Raw genomic sequence first — 25,627 nt, forward strand, 5'->3', positions numbered from 1 at the left:
ACAGCAGAGCCGCCACTCACATTCATTCTGCATCCCAACAGGTGCTGTGGAGATTCTGACATTAATTTGACTCCAAAGGAAATGTTATCTGATTTAAATAATTTCTCCTTTACCTAATCATCATTCTTCCCTTTTCCATGCATTTCACCCCCCTTGATGAAAGACCAGTTCCTGCCGCTTTACTGTGGGATTGCAGTATGTTGTGCATCTTTAGAGAGGCATCCCAGACACTCTGGAAACTTTCAAAGTTGGTGTGAAAGCTGGTCAGTTTGCTTACAGATCTTTTGAAATTAAGCTATACTTTATATCTATTCCTTTGCTTCCCCAAAAGGTAGAGGTTTGGGGGTTGTCTTTTTCTAAATTCCCTTTTTTACCACCAGAAGACTTGAGAGCTGGAGACAAATATCAGTTTTAGTCTCTCAAATTAGCAAATTCTCAAGTTTTGATTGTGACCACTCATTTCCAAGTTGCATTAAAAGCACACTGCACATGCTGCTCTTCTCTGACGCACTTTTTGCATGTTTGTGAAATGATGTAAAAATTATTTTGTCTTTTAGTGAAAACATAGGACCTGTTTTCAGATTAGCACTTGTAAATTAATTCCCACACTATCATTTTAAAGTTCACACCATCAGCAAAATACTATTAAATATATAAGTTCCTGTCCTGTATTATCTTTTCTATTACTAGCTTTTGACTTAACAACCTTTTCAACTAGAAGTATTTGCAAAAACTGATGTAAGAATAAGTTCTCTAACTATCAACAACAGATAAGCTGTCTCTATTTCTCTGTTATAAAAAAAAATCAAAGAAAATGGTAGGATTTCTATTTTCACTATAACCTCTTCAAAGAGGTTGAGCTGCAGCTAAAAGTTTACTACTGACTATAAGCATTTTTCTGTGAAGTGTCTCATCTTTTCTATTAGGAAGAACATTTCAGTAATCTGTTAATAAACACATGGAGATGTATTGCACTTAACAACTGACCACCTTTTTCATCTCAAAACATTCCCTGCTTACTTTAAGTTAGCATTTTGTTCTGTAATTGCAGTACTGAGTTTCTCAGCAATTGCTAATTTTGACTTAAAAATGTAACAGGTGAGTGAGCTGAATCTCCAGCAGTTTGAAACAGAGGGCCAGTAAAAGGGCCATCTTGCTTTATCTGCCTCCCTGCATCTAATGGACACTTTCTGTTTACAACTCCAGCACTTATTTGTCCATGAGAGCAAGCCCACTAAAACAACCATTTCTGTGCTATATGCTGCTCATACAGTGTTTTGCTACCTAGCTAACTTCAAAATCCTGCTTTAACAGTCCCACAAAGAAATCCAGAATGCCTTTTCCTTGTAACTAAGAGTTCTGTGTTTGCCTCTTCAGGTACTTCTCTTTCCTTTGTAGGTATGTTAATGTGGAATTGCTCATTATTCTTAACTAATCATTTTTATGGAAATTCATTACTATTTTCTCCAAGTCTTTTAAGGAATTTTTCATTGTGAGAGGCACGGCTGGTGCATATTAAGCTTTCAATTGTAGCAATTGAAATATTCCACTGCATTCCCCCAGTCTTTCCTGGAAACAGGGTATCTGGTTTCTACACTTGCATAATTGCATAGTTCAGTTCATTTATTCTTATTGCAAAATCAGATTTAAGCCATTTTATTCCTCATGACACTCTCTCAGTTCTCTCACTACCCATAATTAACAGTTTCTTAGCAGTCAAAACCAGTTTATAATCATAGTTGAATTTAATAGTCAATTTTAAAAATGCAAGACTTGACACCCTGGTGATTAACAGAGAAGAAACTGCATCAGAAGCTCTTATCTCCATTTCAGTTACTGAGCCTGGAGCTAGYGATACTTAGCAACATTACTGATTGGCTGTATTTTTAACTGAAATGTCATTGTTTGAGCATCCCATTGCATATTATTAATGCCTTGAGAATTTTTAAACTCCCCAGATCTGTTCTGCACAATCAAGTACAGTTTCTGGGAAAAAAGAATTAAACACATTTATGAGAGTAATTAGACCTCGCAAAAAAATAAACTCTGTGGAATGTATTTAAGGAGTGACAATCTCAACACTCCCGACATTATTTACTGTGAAGAAAAGTCTTAGTGTGGCTAGAAGAAAATAAATATCAACATAGACTTCAGAAAATAAATATAAAAAAACAGACACACTAAAAACTCAGTGGAATTTCTCTTGGCTAAAGAATTGGTGTTCTGTAGATGCAGTACAGATGAATTTACAATATAAAGTAAAGTCAGAAGCAAACAAAATGTCCACAGTGGTTTGTGGGGGAAAAAATGCATTTGTTTCCTCATTTTCTTTCTGACAACAGTTGTCCCTCAGGACAAATCAACTCAGCAGTATTTATTCCATACTTTTTTCTTCCATCAAAGGCACATTAACGTCAGGCCTCAGTTCTTCCCAGAAAAAAAGGAGGAGCTTGCAAGAAAATTGGAAATTTTTTGCCAATATTTTCTTGTTTGGCAATCTAAGGAGAGTCTAAAGAAAGACATAGTAAGGTAAAGATTAATTTAACAGGTTTGTGACAATCCCACACACAGTCTCCCCCAGATGAAATAATTTCAGCATTGTCTAAACTATTACTTTGATTTGTTTCCTTATCTATGCTGTGGCTCAGGGCAGGAGGATATTTCACCTAACTCAAGAGCCCTCTCACTGCAAAAATTCAAACAGTCAGAAATTTGGATAAGCCTGTTAAAGAACCTGTTGAGGCCCCAGTGCTTGAGGCAATGGACACTCGTTCAGTATGTTAGAATCCATTTTTCCTGGGCTCTGAAGCCTGGCCTGCTCCCATTAATCTTTTGAAGCAGCAGATTGTTTCTATTGGGTTTGCTGTGCCAGAGGTGCAGTGCTGCAGATTCTGCCCCTCAAGGAGCCCCTTCTTGTTGGCCTTCATGAAGTCAGGAGAGCCCCATCCTGGAGAAGATGGAGGAAGCTTCATCCAGTTTCAAATCCAGGACTGAAGGAACAGACTGARATTATTTGCACCATTCCACTTCATGCTCTTTGCTTCCAGTAGAACTGGTTGATATGTCTGAGTTCATGCTTGTTTAACCCAGTAAATGCCTCAAGAGCTGTAGCACAATCACATCACAAGGATGAACAGTGCCCAAAGCTGGACAGGCACCTTTCTGCTGCTCTGTTGCCTCAGACTCCTCAGTACGATGCCAGCACGTGTGAGCAGCCTGAGAGCTAAAAATTATCCAGCAGCATGTGGAGCAGCCCATGAGGAAGCAGAACAAAAAGCTGATTAGRGCAGGCTGCTGCTCCTGCACAGGARGCACTGAGGGSAAGGCTGAGAGCCACAAGGACAAAGCACTGTGGGGTGGATGGGGRAACTGTGGGGTGTGAGCCCTGGAGGTGCCGGGCACACAGCGATCCCATTGCTGGCTGCTTTGGGCTCASCCCACTCCACGTGCTGTGGGAAGGCTGGGGAGGGTTTTGGGGAATGGTGATCAGAATGGACACAAGAAAGCCCTGAGCTGTTCTGTAAATAATTACCTATTATTTAATTACCTATTAAATAATTACCATTATTTAAGACAAACACAGGGCTCTCTTCCTCSGTGGGCACTTATACATGGCTACTGCTGGACAATTTATTTTGGGTTCCTCCTGCATTATTGGTGTCCAGGCCTTACAATCAGCTACTTTAATTACAATACTGCATTACAGTGATGTTACACTGTGATTCCAGTGATTTAGGACCAGGGCCAGGGAAGAAGTATTGAAAAATACCTCTGYAAAGCAAATGTCTTATTATTATTCCTGACAAACCTTCTTCCCTGCTCCTCCAGCCTTTCCACAAGCTGGGACTATAACTGCTGCCACGTCCCTACAGTCAGTGACCTGCTTGTTCTGGGCAGCACAGCCTGCACCTGCCAGARCATCACTTTTCAGCCTCACATTGTTACACACTGCTTGTGATAAGGCTACAATCAGACACAGACTGAAATGGTTTTACCCTGTTGCASTCATTCAGCACCAAGTAGTCTTAAACCATTTAAATGTAACAAAATCTTTTTTCCTTTCCTATTCAGTCCCTGYCAATTTTTTTCAAATAATCTAAAGTCCTACATATTACAATTATGTTACTCCYACATTTACAATTACTGTCCATTAGATTATGGTTGAATTATACCATGTATTAATTGAAACAAATTTTCTACASCCTTTGCATTTTCAAATACACAACAGTGGAAATGCTATGAAAGCATAATTATCCTTAGAACATATCTCTCAAATTTCTTTTGTTATAAAAAGCAGTTAACAGACTAATTTGCTTTTTTTTGCAGCCTTTTGCAAGCCTAAGTAAGAAAACAGAAGCAGCTAACTCTGATTTTTCTTTGAATTTCAGGTATTGTTGCTGTCCTTTTCTGTGGAGTCACACAGGCCCATTACACCTACAACAATCTATCACCAGATTCCAGAACGAGAACTAAACAGGTAGGACATGGAAATAACTGACATTATGTCCTCAGCTGGTGTAAATAACAGTTACTGGAATATAGCTGCATGGGATTTCATCAATGCAAAGCAAGAGGCTTATGTCTCCATTAGGGGGAAGACTGGGGAATTTGCCAGGAAAACAGTAACAATTATCTTGGATAACTAAAAAAATACAAGAATATAAGAATCTATTCTTCCCAAGAGACCTGAAATGTCAGACAGGTACAGAGACAGCAGTTTACACCAAAAAAAAAATGCTTCAAAATTAAGGAAATCAAGGAGCTCTAGTAAATAAGACAAGTGGTCTGAGAGATTGGATCCCTGTAGATTTTTGCAAAGGGATTGTATAAACTGCAGTCTGGCCCACTGACTTAGGCAATGGCATCATTTAATTTCTGTTTCATTAAAAGTTGTCATAATTCGAAAGATAGAGACATTTTCTTTCCATCGTGTTCTTYAGAGTTTGAAATGTGAAATTTGATCATCTGGTTTTTGTTTGAACAAGTGAGTAGTACAATTGTAACTATTTTTTAAAGCTTGGGGCAGAGCTATGGTATTGCATTGTTCAAAACACTTCTCAGCACAAGGAGTAATTTTAGACAGCCCTGCCACTGCCTAGATCCTGTAAGAAGTGATTTAAATGCATTTGTCTTCCCTTTTAATGTTGACTCATATGTCCCAAGACAAGGTTGTAGGAAATCTATCTCCTAGAACAAAATGGAAACTCATGGTCCAATACTATAATTTTTATGATGCAATCTGGTGCCTTTTTCAGCAATTCCTTTCTTTTAAGCATTGGAAATTCTACTTAGAAGATTTCATCGCTTCTCGCACATCTCACTTAATCAAAAATCCAATTTTCTATCAAAAACAKCTTGATAGAAAAAAATACTGGCCACAGTATCAGTTCAACTGTTAGAGTCTCACAGATTTTAAATCACAAAAAAGTTTCTGGTCAGTATTCCCATAACAAAGTGTTAGCTATTGAAMAGGGTAAGTCTTTTCAATTGTATTTCTTCATACCAGCAGAGCCWGATGCTTTCAGAAAGTATTCCAGCAGAGAATTAAACTTTCTCTGATAACTGTATTGTAAGGGAATGACATTGAAATCTACTATACAATTGTTTCTGTTTTGCAGAAAGACTAAATTACAAATGCTGCTACTCCCCTTGCATATCACTTCCAATTTGAATAGAAGGTTTTTTCAAGGATTCATCTGCATGCTTTAGTGATGCATAGCCTCACCAAGAGACAGAGAAAAAGAAACGTTGTGATATTTTTTGATTACACATGAAGCTTTTCAGCTACAGAATTAACTAATATTTTGTTTAAATGCATCCTGKTTTTGTTCATGTTTACTCTATTATTCCCTCTATTCAACAAGGGCAAAACAAAATAGTGAAAATAAACCAGATTTACCCTTGAACACACAGGAAAGGGTTTCTCTGTGGAGCTATGAGCTTTATGCACTCTTTCCTATTCTGTTTTCCTTTTCCCCATAAGCTCTTAATCCTCAGCCTCCTTTACAATATGGTTCAAACATTGTTGTTGATTCCTTTGAATCTTCTAATTTATTTTCTAATCCAAATATTACCCTTTCATATGCAGCTGTTTCAGTGAGACCTGAACTGCCTCTTTCTTTCTCTCCTCCCAAGAATTCTCTCCAAGCAAATTTAATAAGCCACACACTTGGCATTCTCATAATCATATATAACTTCAGTGCATTTTAAATKAATATTGTTGCTCAGACAGTTGGCTTTGCTCCCAATCTAAGTCATTTTTATTACTCATTACTGGCCAAAATCAAGGGCTTTTCAGTTCTTTTACAGAATTATTCCAAATCAGTCTCTCTCTTTTGTTACAATATGACAGATCTTTCAGAAAGGAGTGCAGAACTCTAATGCACACTGACAAAACAGTGAGTTAAGGCTGAAGTGAAGCTAACAAAAACCACAGAAATTAGATTTAAAACTGTAAACCAGATTGCAAAATTGTGTTAGCTGATTTTAAATAAATGCTTTTTCTTTACTGCTTTGCATAATTTTCTTTACATTTTTTACTTGCTTTTAAAATTTTATAGTTTGGTGGTAAAATCTGTTATACAGTGATAAAAAAGGTATTTCTGACCCTGGTGCCAAGTTCTGCATTTCCCATAATACATCATCACTTGCTTTAAAATAATAAATAGTTCTTCTTCAGTCATTGATGTAAAATGACAACTTATCTGCAGTTCTTCAATGAGAATTTAAGAACATTTATTAAAAAGGCCTGTTAAAAGATGCCGTGTAATTAGTCCCCATGTATCCCTTATTATTCCATCAATCACTGTTTAACATTTCATGAAAGAGAAATATTAGGTTTCAAGCATCTGAAATGTACAGAATCTGAAACTATAAAGCAACACTAATCTTTTCACCAAAAATTGATTGTTTTAACACTGTCAGAAGAAAAATAAGATAACAGATTTAGTGAAAACAGAGGCTTTAGATAGTTTTCATCCAATTCAATTATCCCAATTTTCATTAAGTATTTATAAACAWTCTCTCTGTATGTTTTTACTGTTATTTTTTAATAAGGATGATGTTTTATGGCAGCATTTTTAAGTCATCATTATTGACCTTGCCCTCCGTGGCAACAAGGTTAGGCCAAAAAAAGTGCTCCCAAATTTCAGGCACTTRAAGTTTAATTTATCCAATACATCTTTAGTGAAAGAGAAGATGAAACTGCTAGGCTCTGATCGAAGGCTATTTGATTCAGAGCAGCTTTCTCTAGAATTATTTACAGCTGCTATCTCACTTCACATTATGCTGCAGCCAAATAGTTGCTTCTAAATCTTAGGACATTACAGCTCAGATTTTACATGAGGCCTTGGATCTACAGCTGGGCTGGGTTGATTTGCTCTGCTACTGGTCAGTGGCTGGGCAGGCTGTTGTGCGATAAACAGAAATCCCTGGTTTGTTAAAAGTGCACAGAGTGCAAATTCCTACAGGTCACCTCTAGAAAGGGATGCATGAACCAAGCAATATTGTGTTTTCTGCAGGAAGATAAGACATTCCACTCTCTCTGGTCTCAACTCTGGTCTCAACACTTTCACTCAAATGCCAAGCTAAGASCAGCACATTTTTCTAGTGCTGGAGTACTGCTTTTGTATCCATCATACTTCTGAGTTGTCTGTTCCTTTAACTTTGGGGAACAACTGCAATGGTGAGAATGGGGCAGAGCAATGCCTCTGTGGTTAATTGTGCAGGTTGTGGAGAATTCTCTTKGCAGACAAAATAGTGTCAGCAAGTTATAAATTTTGGAATGGGAATTCTGACATGCATCACCATGAAAGAAAAGCCAGGGAATTACAAGAAGACACAGGAAAGCATGTCCAGYGAGCAAGGGAGTATGTCRCACACTGCCCTGTCTGTCTCCATTCATTACCTCAGTCTAAGCCTTGTTCACATGGTCCCTTCTSAAACAGTTTTGTCTAACTGGTGGTRAAGCTTGCTTTCTCAAATTCGGTGTAACAGCCTTTCTAATCATGTTAGGAGTTAAACAGTTACTCACCTGTTTGGCTGCTCCTGATAGCAAACCCACTGAGGGAACACCTGCCTGAGAGACAAGAGCTCCTGGCCTGATTGTTCAGCTGCACAGGGCGTGCTGTGTGCACCAGATTGCAAGTTAAGATTTCAGTGGCCCTTCACCTCCAAGRTTTAACTCAGGCAGGGGAATGATGTGAAGACCAAGAGAGCTCAGTKCTGTTTAACTGCTGAGGAACTTTACCAAGACGTGTAGTCTCACTAAGATGCTCGAGCTGATTAGTTTACACTGGTCGTGGGCTTTGCTCCCTGATGGACATAATGCTGACTGCTTCCAATTTTAGTCTCCACACTGTAAACCAGACATGATTATCTCTGATTATTAAAAGTCATCACTTTGCAGGGGAGCAGCTAATATTTCCTGGAAATCCCTGGAAAATASATGAAGCTTTCAAAACTTTCCTAGCTCATTGATGATACAGCTAAATGTCTTCCAGGAGGGACACTTGCTAGGATCAATCAGCTGATTACCAGATCAGAAATTAAGCTGCATTCCAAAGACACTTCGGTGTAAAAGGATTGTGTTTATAAGCATATTAATTTAATTCTAATTAATCACATTAATCAAAAAAGTTATAAACCACTTTTTTAATTTCTCAAAAACTGCAAATCAAATCATTATAGTACCTTGACCCTAATATATTATAGTATAGTCTCAATATAGACTTTAGACTTAGAATAACAGGATCCCTTAGGTATGAAAATATCTCCAAGGCCATCAAGTCCAATCATCAACTGAATGCCAGCATGCCACATCTACTCAGTTTTTAGAACTCTTGCAGGGATGATGACTCCACCACTTCCCCTGGGGAGCTGTTCCATCCATGATTATAGACTCACTTCAGAAGCAAAGCAAAGCAGTAAAGTAAAAGTAAAGTATGGCAATGGAGGTGTCCTAATCTACTGAAAGGGAAAGAAAAAGTCAATAAATCAAAGCAGTATTACCTGAACAGTGACAATTCTTACTAAAAAGAGCATTGTAGGACTAAAGGCAAAGAGGTGAATGAAGTCACTGTATCCAAATGAARCCCCATCACTGGGATCTAGTCACACTGCTGGTTTTCTGCTGGTCTATGTCTCTTGTAAATCAATTACAAGCAGACCTACAGTTGCAACAGTTTGAAACCACAAAACTTTCTCTAGATACATGGTATTGTCTTACAGGATTCTTCCATCAGTTGTGAYTTTGTAAGAAAATAAATAATGCACTGCAAATTCTGCTTTAGTAACAAAATGGTTTCTCCTGGTTGTTAAAAGCACATGCCAGGAACTGCAGCTACTGTTGTGAAAGAAGGAGAGCAGCTGGGTAGAGATGATGGYGCACTACCAACACCCAAACTGTGTCCATCTGGTTTGCAAGGGATCCCATTCCAGACATCCAGCACCCACATTGTACTTGGGAGAAGCAGCCCTCTAAATTCATAGGAAGCAGCAGCACAAAATGAAATGGTTTGGTGCCTTTATCTTAAACCCTCCCCAGTCACACTGGACATGTGTGTGCCCTGGGGCTTTGGTTCTGCTGTTTAAAAGACCAAAGACAGCTGGGTTTGCTTCTATAGCACACAGCCTATACTAATTTATTTCTGTTTATTATTTGCTGTTATCAAACATTGGACTTTTTACAGATAATGAGTTTACACTTCCAGGAAGAAAAGTACACTCACAAGTGCCAGGTTATAATGGCTCTTATAATTCAGACYCTAATTTWTAAAATTTTGAGAGTATTTCTATACGGAGGAAAGCCCKATTTACAGCAAAATGTCCTAGATTATTAGCAAGGCAGAACTACCACAAAACAYAAGGATACACAAGGATTATTCTCACCCTTTTGAAATGAGCAGCCTAATTGACAGCTGTTGTGATTTGTTCAGAAACACTACTTCAGGAAAAATGACCTTTAGGGCACTGCAAGATGTCAGGTATTTCCACACAAATGATTGGCAGAGAGAAAGACCGAAAGAAAAGTTATCTCTCAGAAAGGTTACCAGCAGGACCAGATTCTAATCAGTCTTTGCATCTGTGCTGTGCAGGAGGAATCTCTTTCCCCAGTGCACCACAATCACAGTGCCCACAGGAAGATTTCAGAGCAGAATGGGGGGTTTTATTATCTTCCAAGGTATATAGCTGGCTGTCTGATTTGAGATAACGTATTTGATGGCTAGTCCCCTGAGGATAAACTGGAAATTCTTTTTAACTAATGCACGGCATTCAGGTCTGGTACTCTTCAAAAATACACAAGAGGTCATTGCCTAAAGAACCCAGTAAAGTCCAAATTCTTAGTTAGCATTAAATAAGTTGGATGCATRAAGCACTTTTTTCCACTTTTTTAAGTGGAGACTGAGCGTAAAAGTTAACTCTGATGGGCACTGTCTCATGGTTCTCCTTCTGCAGCTGAACAAAACAAAACAAAACAAAAAAATAATCCCCAATTTCCAACCTCCTTGAACTCCTGCAAGTTCAAACTAAAAGGTGATAAGGATTGAGGCTTCAGAGAGAACTGCTCAGGAAAGAGCACAGCTAACAGGGGTCAGTAGAAAGGTCTGGAGGAGGAGCTCCTAAAATGGCATTTGGGAAGATTTAGTTGTACTGGAATAGCATTAGTACAGTTTTGCCCATGTTTTAGGCAATTTTGCTTAAAGTAAATACTTTGGAAATAAGTAATATTAGGGAAAAACCTTGTTCTTGTCTTCTTRTATTTCACCCTTTTTGTTTTCGGTTTTTTGGTTTGTTTKTTTTGGCCTATAGCCAAACCCTTAATTTTGCAGCTGCTCAAAATGATCAGGGAGAACACAAAAATGTCCCTGTTGTTTTTCTTTTTGAGAGAAGAAAGCCATATAAACATAAAAAGGTTGTAAGCAAAGTTTGAAAAAAGAAAGTARCATTTGTCTTATGGCTATTAAGAACAGAAACCTGAAATTGTAGGTAGAAATTTTTACTAATTTTGAGATAATTAACCTATATTGGAAACAGCATAAGACAGAGTCTTCTACCCTTCTAAAAGTCCAAAGGTCGACATCTCTAGACATTAGCTCTCATTACAGCTCCAGCCCATGTGCCCTGAGGAGAAGCAGGCCCTCATTCTTGTCCTGTGCTTTCCCTCATAAGCTCCACTTTTCCTTCCTGAGGCACTGATGAGCTCGAGCAGTGTCATGGACTGGCTGAGCCCTGCGTTCCTGACTGCAGAGCCAGAGCCTGCAGCTCTGAGCATCTCTGCAGAGCCCCTGGCTCTGTCAGAAACTGCCTGCCCTCGCTCAGCAATTGCCTTCTCTCTGATTGAATATGCACCACATGCACAGTGCTTGCAATAATTATTACCTTTAAAATGCATAATGCATTGCAATTGACAGGAAGTGTACAATGAATTCCAGCCCTCTGCACTGCTATTTTCTGTGTTTAGCAGAAAAAGCTGAAGATTGGAAACATGCCAGGTGCATTGTTTGACCAGATGTACCATAAGATCTTATGGAACCCTGTAGAACAGTGTAATGCTATAAAGAAGGCTAAAGCTGCTTACTGTATGGGTTTAACAAGAAGAGTCGTAATAACACAGGAAAACCTTGATTTCTGCAAAAGGAATTATACTTCCATGTCTTTCGATCTGAATTTCTTAACAAAATCCCTCATTATCTGACTGATGTTCCTGATTACTTAACCAGGCTAAAAGAATGTAAATGTGCAGTCTCTTTACATGTGACTACCCTTAAATTTATGTGCAAATGCTGTAATCGTTTCCTCTCTTTYAGCTGTGAGCTACATGATGGATGGTAAACAGCTAGGAAACATTGCTATGAGTAAACCCGTGACAGTAGACTTTATAACTGTGGTTTATCGATAATTACCTGCATAATTTATGGTTTATATCATAAATTAGCTGCTGTCCTATCCATAATAGCGAAAATATTGTATGTCCATATACAGAAATCTCATTAGAATATTCAAATCTATACTTCATTCTGTAGTTTCCATTTTCYCTCTGCCTTTATACACCTGCATTAATGATTCTTTAACTGAGAATGTGCAGATGTGCTCTGGCCTCATTAGTTCCTATCAAGCATGTGTCCCTCTGTCATCAGCATTTTATGAAGAATATCCTATTCTAGTATCTTAAACACACACACAATTTTAAAAAAGTACTTTCAACCTATGAAGAAGAGAAATTCTCCTAAAAAAAAAAAAAAAAAAAAAAAAAAAAAAAAAAAAAANCAAAGAAAAAACATTTTCTTTCCTTTTGTTTAAGCACAGAAACTGGAAAATAACTTGCTCAAATGTGATTCACACTCTGAAGTAACCCAGAACTGTAATGAAGCAGTTTTTCTACAGAGAAGCTCATCTTGTTGAAAAATTATGTCATTTTTGGTGCTGGTAGGCTAAGGAACATAATGCCATATGCAAAGTAGTTTCCAAATGGCTTCATTAAAGTTTTTACAATCTGTTTAAACATTAAACATTTTCTTCAAATATTAATAAAGGTCTTAGATTGTTAAGGTTATAGTTTACTTGTTGCAGCACAGTATCACATGCCAGCAGTTAGCTAACATGTAACAACTGGAACTATCAGCCATAGGCCAAAATCTAATTGGCATATGGAGAAATGTGTAAGGAAATTCCAAAGTGAGACACGTGCTGTAGTTTGTTTGAAACTGCCCTGCATCACAAATGAGGCTCTCATAGGTCTTTCTCTGTGCAGTGGAGTCCAGCTGCACAGGGCTCTGCAAGCGACTGCAGAAACCAAAAGCTGCTTTGTAGAACTCTGCAGGTCGTTACTGGGCCACTGTCCATCCTCTCACCAGAGGCTTGACCAGTGACCTCTGAAATATTTCTCCCTTCTTTGTGTAGTTAGCACTTATTCCTAGTTTTTAAGCCTGCAACCAAGCAAATATCCAGCCTCGTGCCCTACTCGTGTAAAGCACATTAGTTTTGTGAAGAGAATTCCCTCTGAGCATGTAGCCTGTGAATTCAAGTCCACCTGAATTATTGCCACYCTCCTCATTGCAGCAAATGTAGAATGCAGAAAGAGAAAAAGGAAACCAAAATCAATCTAATCCTATGCTAGAACATATTCTCACATCAGCAACACATAGTGCTTGAAAYAGAGCAGGGTGCACTTTAATATCCCATAATTAGAGAAAATGTGGTTAACTTTAGTTGGAAGTATAATTTAATACAATGTCATGATTTGTAAAAGTTGACAATTATAACAATTCCCTCAAACATATAGTCGGTCACAGGTCCCCCACCTGAGAATTTATGACTAGGATAAAAAATAAAGGTARGATTCTTCTTTTAAATCTTTCTTAATCCCTTTCTCATTCAGGTAAACTAATTTAGTAGAGTTTTGTATAATGAACCAAACATCCTTGACTTGAATAACATTTGGCTTCTGCTATAAATGAGCAGGTTCTAAATATATATAATGATAACAGAGGTAAAAACGCTCAGTCACTTACTTAAAATACAGTTATGTCCTGAGGGTAATGATTTTCTCTAACTTGGAAACACTGACACTTCATATTATTGTGTTAGATGATTTTAGTACAGGATTTATCAATAAATTCTCCAGTTACRGAATAAATCTCTAGGAAAAAACTGTCTGCTTTGTATTTCTGTGCATAGTACATCATACTGCTAAATTGGAATGCAGTAAAATTATCCAGCATATAGGTTAAAAYAGTTTTTAATGTTGAGGGTATTAGTAATGGGTTCCTTAATTAGAACCCTGTGTTGCCTTACACTTGCATGAGTATGTGTCACCGTGTTCATAATTGCTCTTCCTGTGAGGACTGTGTTTGGAAACACAATTAAGATGCTATTTCTGGAGGGGCTGGAGAGGCTGCACTGGGATCTTTACAGAGCACTGAGTGTTCTGGTGCAAACTGGGACTGACCTCACTCAAAGACATCTACGTGGTTTGGGAGCTTTGCTGCTTTTTAATTTATACTTTTTTAAATAGCAATGCTTTTGCCCTGCCCAAAGAGCAATGGAAGGCCTTAAGGAATCTGAGCTGTYGTGCAATTCCTGACAACACCAAACTGCTGCTGACAAAGATCCATTCTKGCAGTCTGAAATAGATTTTAGATGTTTCTCCTTTTTAACTTACATGATTCTTGCATGACTCTTGATTCCTTACAATCCTGTTTCAAGGGTTATCATCTGCAAAATTCCCTATCAGCTGTAAGAGTTGCACAAAAGTTATGGTCAAAACTTTTCGTAGTATGTGGCTAACACTAGAATTCTCATACAATAAGCTGCAAGAAGAACATAAATACATGTAAATAARGCATTATAATTGTCTAAAGTCCTTGCCAGCATCCTGTCTTTCTAGTGATGCACAGCTGTGTTTCCATTGCATGATTTATGGATTTTCTACCTTCAAGAGACATTTGTACCAAATGGTAGCACAGTGCAAGACATACTGAACAGCTGACTAAAGCTCATCTCTTCCTCATGATACCGTCTGTGCACATAATTAAGGGCTAAAAAGCCCTTTGCCAAAATTTTTCATTTTTTAAATGTCTAAATCATGATTAGGATTCAAATAAGTGCCCTAGCTCTGCACATATTTTGGTACCTGTAAGCTTTCATTAACCTACAATAATGAAACAGGATGCAAGTTTGAGGATCTTTTTCAAGCTTTTGACTTTTAAGTCTGCTTCAGTCACACAAATTAAGGTGGGTATTAACTACTCTATTCCTCCAGTGAGCATGAGAAGAATTAAGAGTGTTTGACAATTCCAAGCAGTCATTCAGCAGCCTCAGAAGCACACACTCATGTAGTTACTAACATTTTTCTTGAAAAAACCTTTCTCTGAGGTGCCCAATGATACATCTCTAGTTCACCCACCTTCTGCTTTCCCAAAGATTATTACAGAAGATATTTTTAAGGTGCATTAATGTCTTTTCACTACAGAGTCTAAATTTTATCTGAAATAGTCTCCTGAGCTCTCAGATTTAAGTACAGTTGAAGATGTTTCTTAGTTTAGGATTTTTCATTTCTGCTTGTTTTACTGTGTCTTCTTTTTCCCCTTTGGTAATATTGGTAAAACATCACCAATGAGATCTCAAGTAATTTAGCAGACCTGAAAACACTGGGAATCTTYGCAATGCTTTTTCCAACAGTTCAGCAGCTTCTATTCTGTTTCAGCTGGACTCACATTATGTCTCATTTATCACATGTCATAGAGCACTCTAGATTACAGCTTTAAGGGTAAAAGACTGTTAGGTGAGAAAAGTCATGTACTCTAATACTTAGGAAAAAAAMCTGTGACATACAGAACACAGTTTCTATTCACATTTCTCACTCTTTTTGTCCAAATGAATCATCAAATCTTGAATAGCAGCCTACATCAGAAGGCAGGGAAGCTGTTTAAAGATGACTGTAGAAATGAAACAAAAGAATTCCCCAAATTCCCACCTATAAACATGTAAGAGCAGATCAGTGAACATATTAATTCAGTATCCTACTTCAGATACTGATACTAGAATTGCAAAGTAATTGCAAATAATTCTGCCCAGTTTAACTCCAGGGTGGCATTCTGCCAAGGAAATGTTAAAAGTTGACTCATCAATAAAAGGTCTTTAATAATAATAAAAGGAACTTAATATCATCCGGATCTCATACTATTCAACACTGTTCAGAGCAARAGCATTCCCTGATTTCAGCTTCATAAGAATACTTAATCCTGGACAGCACAGGCTGTTAACAGCCTTTTCATTTTCCACTACCATCTTTACCTCTATCAGGAAATGGAAGAGGGATCAGTGTTCCCAAAAATTCCCAAATTCATCCTGAACACAGTTATTCTAGAACAGTCACTATTCGCTGACCAGTCAAATGTTCTTTTTATCCCTTCAAAATCTTTCCAGCTGCACTCTATTACACCCCATCTGGAGCAGAAACCTTCCTTAATCCTCACAAAAAATAGTCCTCCTAAAATAAACTTAGTGAGTTTGWACTGCAGGAATCCCTGAGCACATAATCTTGGTATAACAGAGCACTGGGGTACTCCTTCCTTTGTGCCTGCAACATCTCGGTTCAGGAATTTAAGATAAATAAGCACTTTGACAATGGTTGTTTCTACTTTGTGAACCAAAGAACTTGGCTGACAAGCTGTAGAAGCAACAGAGCCATCTCCCTCTTTTGGTGACACCTTCCATTCAGGTGCCATTCTGGGGATACTTTTAGTACAATTCAAGGTGAAGTATAATAGCAAAACTTGATTGTGCTGCAGGAAAAGGAGACAGAGATCTCATAAGATTCCCCCTCTTACAAACTGAGTCATGTTTGAAAAAAAAAAAACAACTTTGCAGAAATGCCCTTTCCTAGGCAATTTGGCAAGACTAATGATCTAGAGCTAGATCCAAATTTGACTGAAGGCAACATTTAATTTAAATGCTAAATTCTTATTTGGCTGCCTAATTTTCAGCAGTTTGGTTTTAAATTTCTTTTTTTAAGTAAAGCCACTCAAGACCTATAATAATTTTAATAGTAGGATTTGCCTTTATATCTGAGGCCAACACYTTTGCTTTGCTGTTTGCTAGTCACAAGTGTATTCCTTGCCAGTGGTTCATCCAGCTTCTCCCAAGCTGAACTTTGGTGACAGTGCACAGATTACACCAGAAAGAGTAAGTTATAACGTGGAAATGCAGAATATTGCTGGCCTTTCCTTCCCCTTGGTGCTACTGATTTTTTATATCTTTTTCCTTTCCAGTTCTTCCTCAGGCCTTATGAATCCTTTAAACCTCCAAACTCTATAGGGAAATATGAAGTTATTGTGTGCTTTCGATAAATCTGTTGGGGTGAAATTCATTTAATTCAGTAGCAMAGCCTCCTGATAAAAAAGGCCAGAATTTTTCCCCAGGACATTAAAGATTTGTATGAATTTCTCTCTGCTAGTATTTATAAGTTTAGAGTTAGATACGCTTGCATATCAAAATTAGCASCATAAACAGTTGATATTTTATCTTSAATTTGAGTCACTTTTSCTGATTCTTTCATCTAAGCATGTTATTCAGAAATGAGCACTATATCACTATGCTGTGAAGATTCATTATAGCTGGGTAAGATTTCAAGCAAGAGGTTAAAATCCAAACCTTTTTCCAATTTTGAAATCTCTAATCAGGAAAGAAATTAAATAAAGCAATTAGGCTATAATAAAGGCTTCTATAATCTCAGGAAAATTATGGTAGYTTGAACTCTCACTGCATTTTAATTCAAAAGAGTTAGGGAAAAGCAATTTTCATCAATTATTAATTTATCAATATCCTTGACTTYATGGAGTATTTTTGATAGCTGTGATCTAATTAAATAGCATTATACAAATATCATAAAAGTTATAACCATCAAATAATATTGACATCTTGGGTTTTTAATAACTCRGCCACCTTTAGATCTCTCATAAAAATATAATCAATTTTACATCCTAGCTTCCTAGCTGCTGTTGGACTCTGGAAACTCCCTGTTGTGATGCAAGRATGTGTCCCTGTAGGGTGCACCCCCAGACAGGAGGCATTTTCCGTGTTTTTAGCAAAATCAGTGCAACTGCTGAAGGCCTGCAGGTACCTGCAAGAGGTGGATGACATTCCTTCAGCTGATATTAAATCAAGTGAACMAATGCAATATTGCCATCAATGATTAAAATTCACTAAATTTTGCTRGAAGGAATTTGTGGCTGTAATTCAGCTTCTACCCAATACCTCCAYACTAATGTTATTCCCTCAAGAGGAAAGAATGCTGTTTGCCATTCTGCTTTCACCCAGTCCTGTCATACTAACTTTATTCCCTTGAGAAATGTTCTTTAAATTACCAGTATTTGAAAATTGCACATTTTCCATCTCTACAGCCACAAGGGGACTGTGGCACAGATTATGTTCATTTTCTCCTTTTGATGATCCTTTAAGGAATTCTATTTTTATTGCAGACGAGATTGGTACTTAGTGTGTTCCATCTTCTAGGTGCACTAATTACTTACCYAGAAAATCTCTCTAATACTCAGTGAAAATATAAGTAGTTCTAGAAAATAAATCAAGTTGCAAAAGCCATTCTGGCATAGTTTATTATTCTAATTGGCTGGAATTTAACTGTGGGTGTGGAGGAAAGGAAGGAGAGGAAAAGAGACCACACTTTCCTTATCTCACCGAAAAGGTAAAACTAGTACAGTTTTTATATCATAAGCATTTTTTCACTTGAGTTAAAATAAAACATTGGTGCAAGATAAACTCAGTGGTCACAGCAAGGCTGGAGGTGCTGATAACCTGGACTGATTCCTTCCTCTGCCAGTGAGAACTGAACTGCAAGCRGCATTTTCCAGAACAATGTTCCAGCTTAAAACCAAACTTTTGCACATCCCTCTTAGTACTTACAACAGCTGAGAGTAATAGAAAAGTGAAGCATATTCAGTGAATGATGTGGTTTTAAATTCCTAAAAATTATGTCAATTTTAATACAAATCTTTTGTAATAATCACTATTTACAGAGGAAATTACCACAGAAAAGCAAATACCATTTTCAGTAACTCACTGAGCTAAACACCTAAACCAAGTGCCTGGATTAGTTCTGAACTGGTGTTTTTGTAATTAATACTCTACTCTGCAATGTGTTGACATTGGTGATTTATTACAGCTCTTATACTAAAAGTAYAAGSAGATTTATGGACTTCGTGGAGAGTTAGAAATGCCACATTACAAATGAGGGGTTTTAGTTTTACAACAAAAAGATGTCTTATTGCTCTGTGTATGATTCAATGGTTTYCTGGTAGCCTTGGGAAAACTAATGGTGGTGTATAAGCACTTTAATGCCAACATCATTTCGAGTATAAAGAGCTTGGTTGTCTGTGTGGGTGGCAAGGGAAGGAAATTTGTGGTTCTAGACAAAATACTTCCAAACACTCAGTATCCAGCACTTTAATCCTAACTTGTTCATCCCACAAAAGTAATCCCACTTGCAAGTACATATATTCAAAATATTAAAAATGTTTGAGTGACATTYAGGCAGCCCATGGAGCACAGCATGGAGCTGGCTTACAGCCCCTCAGACAGGAAAGGATGTCCTCCAGAGGCTGCTGTGTATGGTGCTACTCCTTGGGTGACCCTGGAATTTTTAAATTGCACTTGAAAGCCTATTCCTCCCGTTTTTCTACCTCTCATCAAAAGGTCTTGACATCTCATCTTGAAAATAACGACAGAAACATCTGACTGAAAGGCATGACAATTTGGGAAAATGCTCCTATGGAAGCTGTTTCTTAACATGGTTTTCAGAAGATCTCTTTAGAACAAATTGTTTTGCTCTGAAGGGATTTGTGCTGCACAGCACTGACAGTTAAGTGCTAAATGGAATCTCTCCATGGGCTCTGCATTACTGTTGAACAAAGCACAGAAGCTGAGCACTAAATAAAACACTATGCTTAAATACATGAAAGAAAAGTCARGAGAACAGTGGGTAATTTTTATGTTTTATCTGCAAGTGTCATGTTCCAGGAAAAGGCATTCAGATATCACTTCTTTCATGACAATAACTAGTTCTGAAGCAGTTGTTTTATTTAATTTTTTCTTAACTCATGGTGAAAAATTTAAATAAGGTGCACTCAGTGAATAACATAAGAGTGAGTGATAGACTTTTAAAAAGAGAGAGCAGACTATGTGGGGAACACAGAAGATTCTGAATGAAGCTCACAAGCTAGTTCTATCATTTTAAGGAGCTGAGTCTTTGATAAAAGACCATATCATGATTGTGCCTGAAATAGGAAGGAGTGGAGCCTGCTCTAAATTAGCTATTGTAATAGCACCTGGATCTTTTCTACACAAAGGAAGAAAAGTAGTCTGGATTTAATCTTCTAGCAAGCAAGCAGTGTTCTCATAGAGGAAGATCAAAATATGGAGAAACTAGAGATAAGGGGGAAAAACCCAGCATAGTTCAGACAGACACACACACAAAAAAAAAACCCCACACCAAAACAAAACAAAACAAAACAAAAACAAACAAAAAATAAAAACTCACACAAATCACACCAAAACAAAAACTCACAGGAAAAAAAATATGTCCAACAATAAGATTCCAGCACTGGATGCATCTGACACAGATTTTAGGACTACAAAGTGTTACATCCCCCCTGAATACAGGTCAAGAAAAACACCAGGCCTGTGCTGTGAGACACAACACATTCGCCCAGGAAGAAAATGAAGAATGTATTGCTCRTGTCGAGTGGAAATGCCCAGACAAGAATGAGGGATTTTTTCTCTTTAACAACCTTTTACTGGAATGAGCCTGGAGATTTGAAGTAGGAAGAAGCAGGATGCATGTAGCGAGCAAAAGGAGGTAAAGTTATAGGAAATGAAAAAGATGGACTAAACTGGATTTACAAGAAATCCATAAAGACTGCATCTTGATCAGATTGTTGGGAGACAACGGCTGAGAAGTTTAAAATCAGTTATGCCGTGAAAGCACTTCAGGCAAGAGTAAAAGCTTGAATTTAGTAAGATTGCAGAGAAAAAGTATAGAGCAAAAACAGTGATATGGAAAAAATCTGTTTTCCTCCAAAAATGTATGTGAACCGAAGTTTTGAAGATACAAGGAAGGAAATTTAGTTTCAGAATCTCTGTTTCTAAAATAAATAGTRCATCTACTTTAATTTTTTTTGAGTCTTGAATGAGATTTTCTAAATGAAAAATGAAATACCATTCAGCTTCAAAACCTGTAGAGCACTTTATCTCATAATAACAGTTACAGTATGGTGGCAATTGGGGCTCCTCATAGCAGTATCCTTCCCTCAAAAGATTTTCACATAGTTACAGATTTTAGAGAGCTCTAGATCCTGTAATGGCATTCCTGATACATTTTTCTATTGTTTTAAATAATGCATCAGATAATATTCCCACAAAGACATAGGGTCACATTTGCTTCCAAGTGGAAATGTAAGGATTTATCATAATTTCTGTGGGTCACAAGATCCCATACTATAAAGTTTTTGACAACTAGTTTCTCTCATTTAAATTTAATTTAAACCATTTACGACTACTTACATACAAATATTTTTTGTGTTTGTTTTCATGTTGTTCAGAATTGCAGCACAAAATGAGGGCTATGGAATGTGTGTTTGGGATAACTGATGGTGCTGCCACAKAGTCCAAAATATCCTCCCATATACTAATGGGTTTTATGCCATTTTGCCTCTCAAATTTGTTTTAATGATTGTGACAGCTCTCATTTTTCCTTTGTTAAATTTTAGCAACTGTTACTGGATATTTAGTTTCAGAAGCACAAACATATTACAAAAAATACATAAGCCCACTGAGGATGAATAAAACATCTCCATAGCAACATTATGATGGATGGTTGGTTGCAGACTGACAAACTTTGGTCCTAACTCTGCATCAGGATCTGCTGGCATAGAACCCTGAGCTCAAAAGTGACTTCARAAGTGAAAATTCCCTTTTTCTCTCCTCTGTGGCTATTTGGCAGCAARTGATTGACTTTGTTCTAGATATGGATAAACAGGAAAATTTATTTTATCAGTTTTAATATGATCAGTTGCAAGTACAATCAAGAACATCTCCTCAAGGCAAACGGGTATTTTGGCTTTACTTGTTTTTTCACAGAAGAAATACCACCCTAGGCATGTATTTTAAGCCCATTATACCTTTAAATGATATTTTAAATAGTTTGGTTTGAACTGAATATTGATATTGATGCCCATACAGTGCAATAAGAGTCTCCATTTMCAGGATAATATTCATGGTARTGAGWAAGACTGGGCTCTRTTTTAAAGACMCAGATTCTTAAAAGTTCATTWAGRAAATTTTTTTCTCTCTAGCATTAGWATACCCATTATGTACAGCCACTTGTGTAACCAGGAACAACTTCCCAGGTTCACCTTTGTAAAAATAAGCGAAGTTGAATTCCCTCAGCTTCCTTGTCATTTCATTGAAGCTTGTATAACTTACTTGCTGTTTACGTATTTCACAAGTTTTCTATGKCAGGCTTTCATATACAAATCAGAGAAAAACATGCAAGCAACTATGGTTTTTAAAGCTTAAAGACACCTTGTATACTGTACAGCAAATTAGGTGGGTTTAAAATMCACCCTTGAAATAGCACCAATTTCTGTTCCCTTCATCTAAACAGTTCTGTATTCCAAGGGAACCTGGGATAATCAGTAGTTTGTTACAGATATGAGTCATAATTATGTTCTTTTTCTCTCATTTAAGTTGTTCGAGTTCATGAATTTTTTGGCTGAGAATGTCATCTTCTGTTACATGGGACTCGCWCTATTTACATTTCAAAATCACATCTTCAATCCTCTTTTTATATTTGGTGCAYTTGTATCCTTTGCTTTGAAGAAGTGTTATCTCTGTACATGTGTGTGTTTATATATAAAAAGAATGCATGTTCAATGCGAAAAAAAGAATTCAACAAGAAAACCACGCAGTTCCTTGAAAACTAAAAATCAGGTTTTTGTCAATTCCAAGTGCAATCATCCATTATCTATGGCCTAATAACTGCCCCAATGCATGTAAGCACACGTTCTTTAGACAGTTGCTGGTTTGCTCCCCTGCCACAGAGAAGTAACAAAGAACCTCACCTGAAGAATTTCCAGAGAGAAGGGAAGAAAACACAAAAAGTGCTGGATATAGACACTATGAATCGCCAGGAAATAAGGAAGTAATAATCAGGTCCAAAAGCACGTTTATTCTCTGCAAATTGCTKCTCAGAGAGACAATGCTATCTCTGCAATTGATGATGGGCATTTTCCTGAAGGGCTGAAGATGAAGTCACATGTGACACAAATGTGATGAGTAGTAGAGTGATTGAAGTGGGCTATATTATGATGAATATAAAACCAGGATGTCTGGGGAAGGCAAATCTCTGCCACAGCACAGTTTTACTGGAACCAGAAAGACATGACATCTAAAACACGAGAAAAGATAATATATTTGTTTTAATTGCACTTTCAAAATAACTTYAGAGAAATATTTAGGCTAATTCTAGTTTTGTCAGTGGTTCGTCCACTATTTTCCTCAACATCTTACATTTTAGGTGGCAGTTTTTGTAGCAAGAGCTTGCAACATATACCCACTTTCTTTCCTTTTGAATTTGGGTCGAAAACAAAAGATTCCCAGGAACTTTCAGCACATGATGATGTTTTCAGGTAAGAGCTATTTTGGTATTTTTGGTATTTTTCCTGTTCACATTTAATGACTGACAAAAATAGTCACCTCTCACTGGAAAAAGCCACATCTATCACAAAGAACTCATTGTCTTAAAACTCAAGGTCATCTCTTCAAAGCTACTGAAGCAAATGGCTGCATTCTCATCAACYTTCCTGTGCTCTTGACCTATTTAACATTTTGGAAACCCACTGCCCAGGAAGCCATTGTCTTTCAATCCATTGTCCCCCTATCTKTCTATATTTCCATGGCAATTTAGGAATATCATGGTTTTATGTTGTTTGAGGCACCTGTAGTATACCTGAGAGTATTTTACATAGCAACAAATAAATATGCAACTTGGATGATGTTATTACTGATACTCAAATCAGACATGGTCTTTAGTGCCTGCATTGCCAAACTTCAGGAAAGTTTTACTTTGAAACATGAGACTAGAAGATTTTCATTCCCCAGACATTTTCATGCATGCTCCAGCTTGATATTTGGTTTTATTCATTTTGTTAACTTTGTAGAACAATAAAAAATAATTAAAAATCCAGAAGAGGGAGCCATGTTCTAGTCTGATTTRAACATCATCCCCTGAACTGTTAAAACTCATCTGGATTCCGTATTTTTTTTTTACTTGCACAAGCTAGAAATAATTCCACTTGACTTTCTRATGCTAGTTAGGAAAAACTCACTTRTAAGCTAAGAATATCTTTTCGGTAAAAGGCAGAAATGCAGATCCCCCAATGTTATTGATGATGCAATTTTCTAAAATTAGAAAGTCAGCACCTTTTTTGCTTCATCTTCTGGCTTTTTATACAAAAATGTATTCCACATWTTTATGGATAAAAGTTCTTGATTGACAGCCTTGATGTACAGCGATCCATTTAGCCCGATAACAAGTGAAATACAATGTGCTGCATTTCAAGCTTCCTCATCAGGAGCACTCCACATCAGGGGGCCTCATTTATGCCTGTGTAATTCCAACTCTCTCGAGAACACACAGCAGTTCATTTCTRTACCCATTCAATCCTTCTGCTAAAAGCTGCCACTGAAAATGTCAGCTAATTCCAGCGAGACTGGAGTGAGAGATGATGACAGATCGAGCAGAGCTGCATTTCAGCCCGACTGCTCCCCTGCAATTGTTCCACGGCTAGCTTGGATCTGCAGATCCCTCTAGGAATCCTAGCAGGTGGCCAACTAGACAACTGCATGAAAAATAGCTTCCTATCAGTTGGTATCTACTTTCTGGGCTCCATCTTGGCTTTTGGTTTTCATCAGCTAAARTATAGAATGGAAAAACTTGTGAAATCTGTCTTGTTCTTTAACTTTTCCATCCTCATTTTCTGSAGTCAAATTTCATTCTCCACAGAACAGGAGCAGAAAGTAGCCTGCAGCCAGCCACTGAATGTGAGAACTCACACACAGGAGCTTTCCAGGACAATCTGGCAGCTGAGAACTRAAACAGTAGTATTGCAGGCTTCTACAATGTGAATGTTAAAATCCTCAGAAAAGTAATTTTTAACTGTTTTCAAAGGAAAAAAAACTATTTTGCAGAGAAGAATGTCTCCATATTTTAATAAAGTAAATAGCATAATCTGCAACTATTATTATAAAGACTGTCTCTCTGGCTGCCAGCAGCTGCACACTTCACAGAACACAGGATATATGGATTTTCTGTGTGACCATATTTTTTAAGATGCACCAAGATTTGTGCTTAGTACCAACAGCATTCTTAGTGCTGTAAATTGATCACACTATATGATGATAAACAGAGAGGACAACGACTGCCAGGAGATGTTTCTGATGAGTAAACAAGACATTGAATTTGAGTCTGAAGGAAAACGTTAGGTACAGAAGATCAGTAGCAATATTCATAGAACAATCTGGGTTGGAGAGGACCTTTAAAGGTTATCCAGTTCAAACCCCTGCAGTGAGCAGGGACATCTTCAACTGGATCAGGYTGCTCAGAGCCCCAACCCAACCTGACCTCAAGTGTTTCCAGGGATGAGGCATCCACCAGCYCAGTGTGTGTTTTACCACCTTTATTGTTCCAGTACAGCATCAGGTTCTAGTTGATAACAGGGAAATTGGGCTTCATTCACCACAGCATCACACATTCAGATGTAGAAAACAATGAACTTGGAGTTAGTTTTGTTTTCTATCTTATCATTACCAAACCCACCAAACATTTACTGCTTGTTTTACTGCCACAATCACCAAAGTGATTGCTGAGAAAAATTGCTGAGAAAAGCAATTAAGGTCAGCAAGTACACTGTTCATTAGCATTTGATTATACCTTACTCTGCAAAGAACTCTTCTGAAGTCATTAAGTTCTGCTTTTTGATGAGTATTAATACACTTGAGAGAAGGTGGGAGAGTTAGGCTTGGCCATGGATTATGTAGCATTTTGATTTAT

General features: G+C 37.4%; 1 protein-coding gene across 1 annotated transcript in view; it reads left to right on the forward strand.

The window, feature by feature from the left end:
• Window positions 1–25,627, forward strand: part of SLC9A9 (solute carrier family 9 member A9) — a 123,057-nt gene that overhangs the window by 70,727 nt on the left and 26,703 nt on the right. Inside the window, exons 9-11 of the mRNA XM_057376543.1 lie at window positions 4,389–4,477; window positions 22,264–22,377; window positions 23,093–23,204. Of these exons, the coding sequence (XP_057232526.1) occupies window positions 4,389–4,477; window positions 22,264–22,377; window positions 23,093–23,204 (315 nt within the window). The remainder of the gene's footprint in view (window positions 1–4,388; window positions 4,478–22,263; window positions 22,378–23,092; window positions 23,205–25,627) is intronic.

This window comes from Malurus melanocephalus, unplaced genomic scaffold (assembly GCF_030028575.1).
Source record: "Malurus melanocephalus ecotype Western Australia unplaced genomic scaffold, MMel_1.1 scaffold_281, whole genome shotgun sequence".
NCBI classification, from domain to species: domain Eukaryota; kingdom Metazoa; phylum Chordata; class Aves; order Passeriformes; family Maluridae; genus Malurus; species Malurus melanocephalus.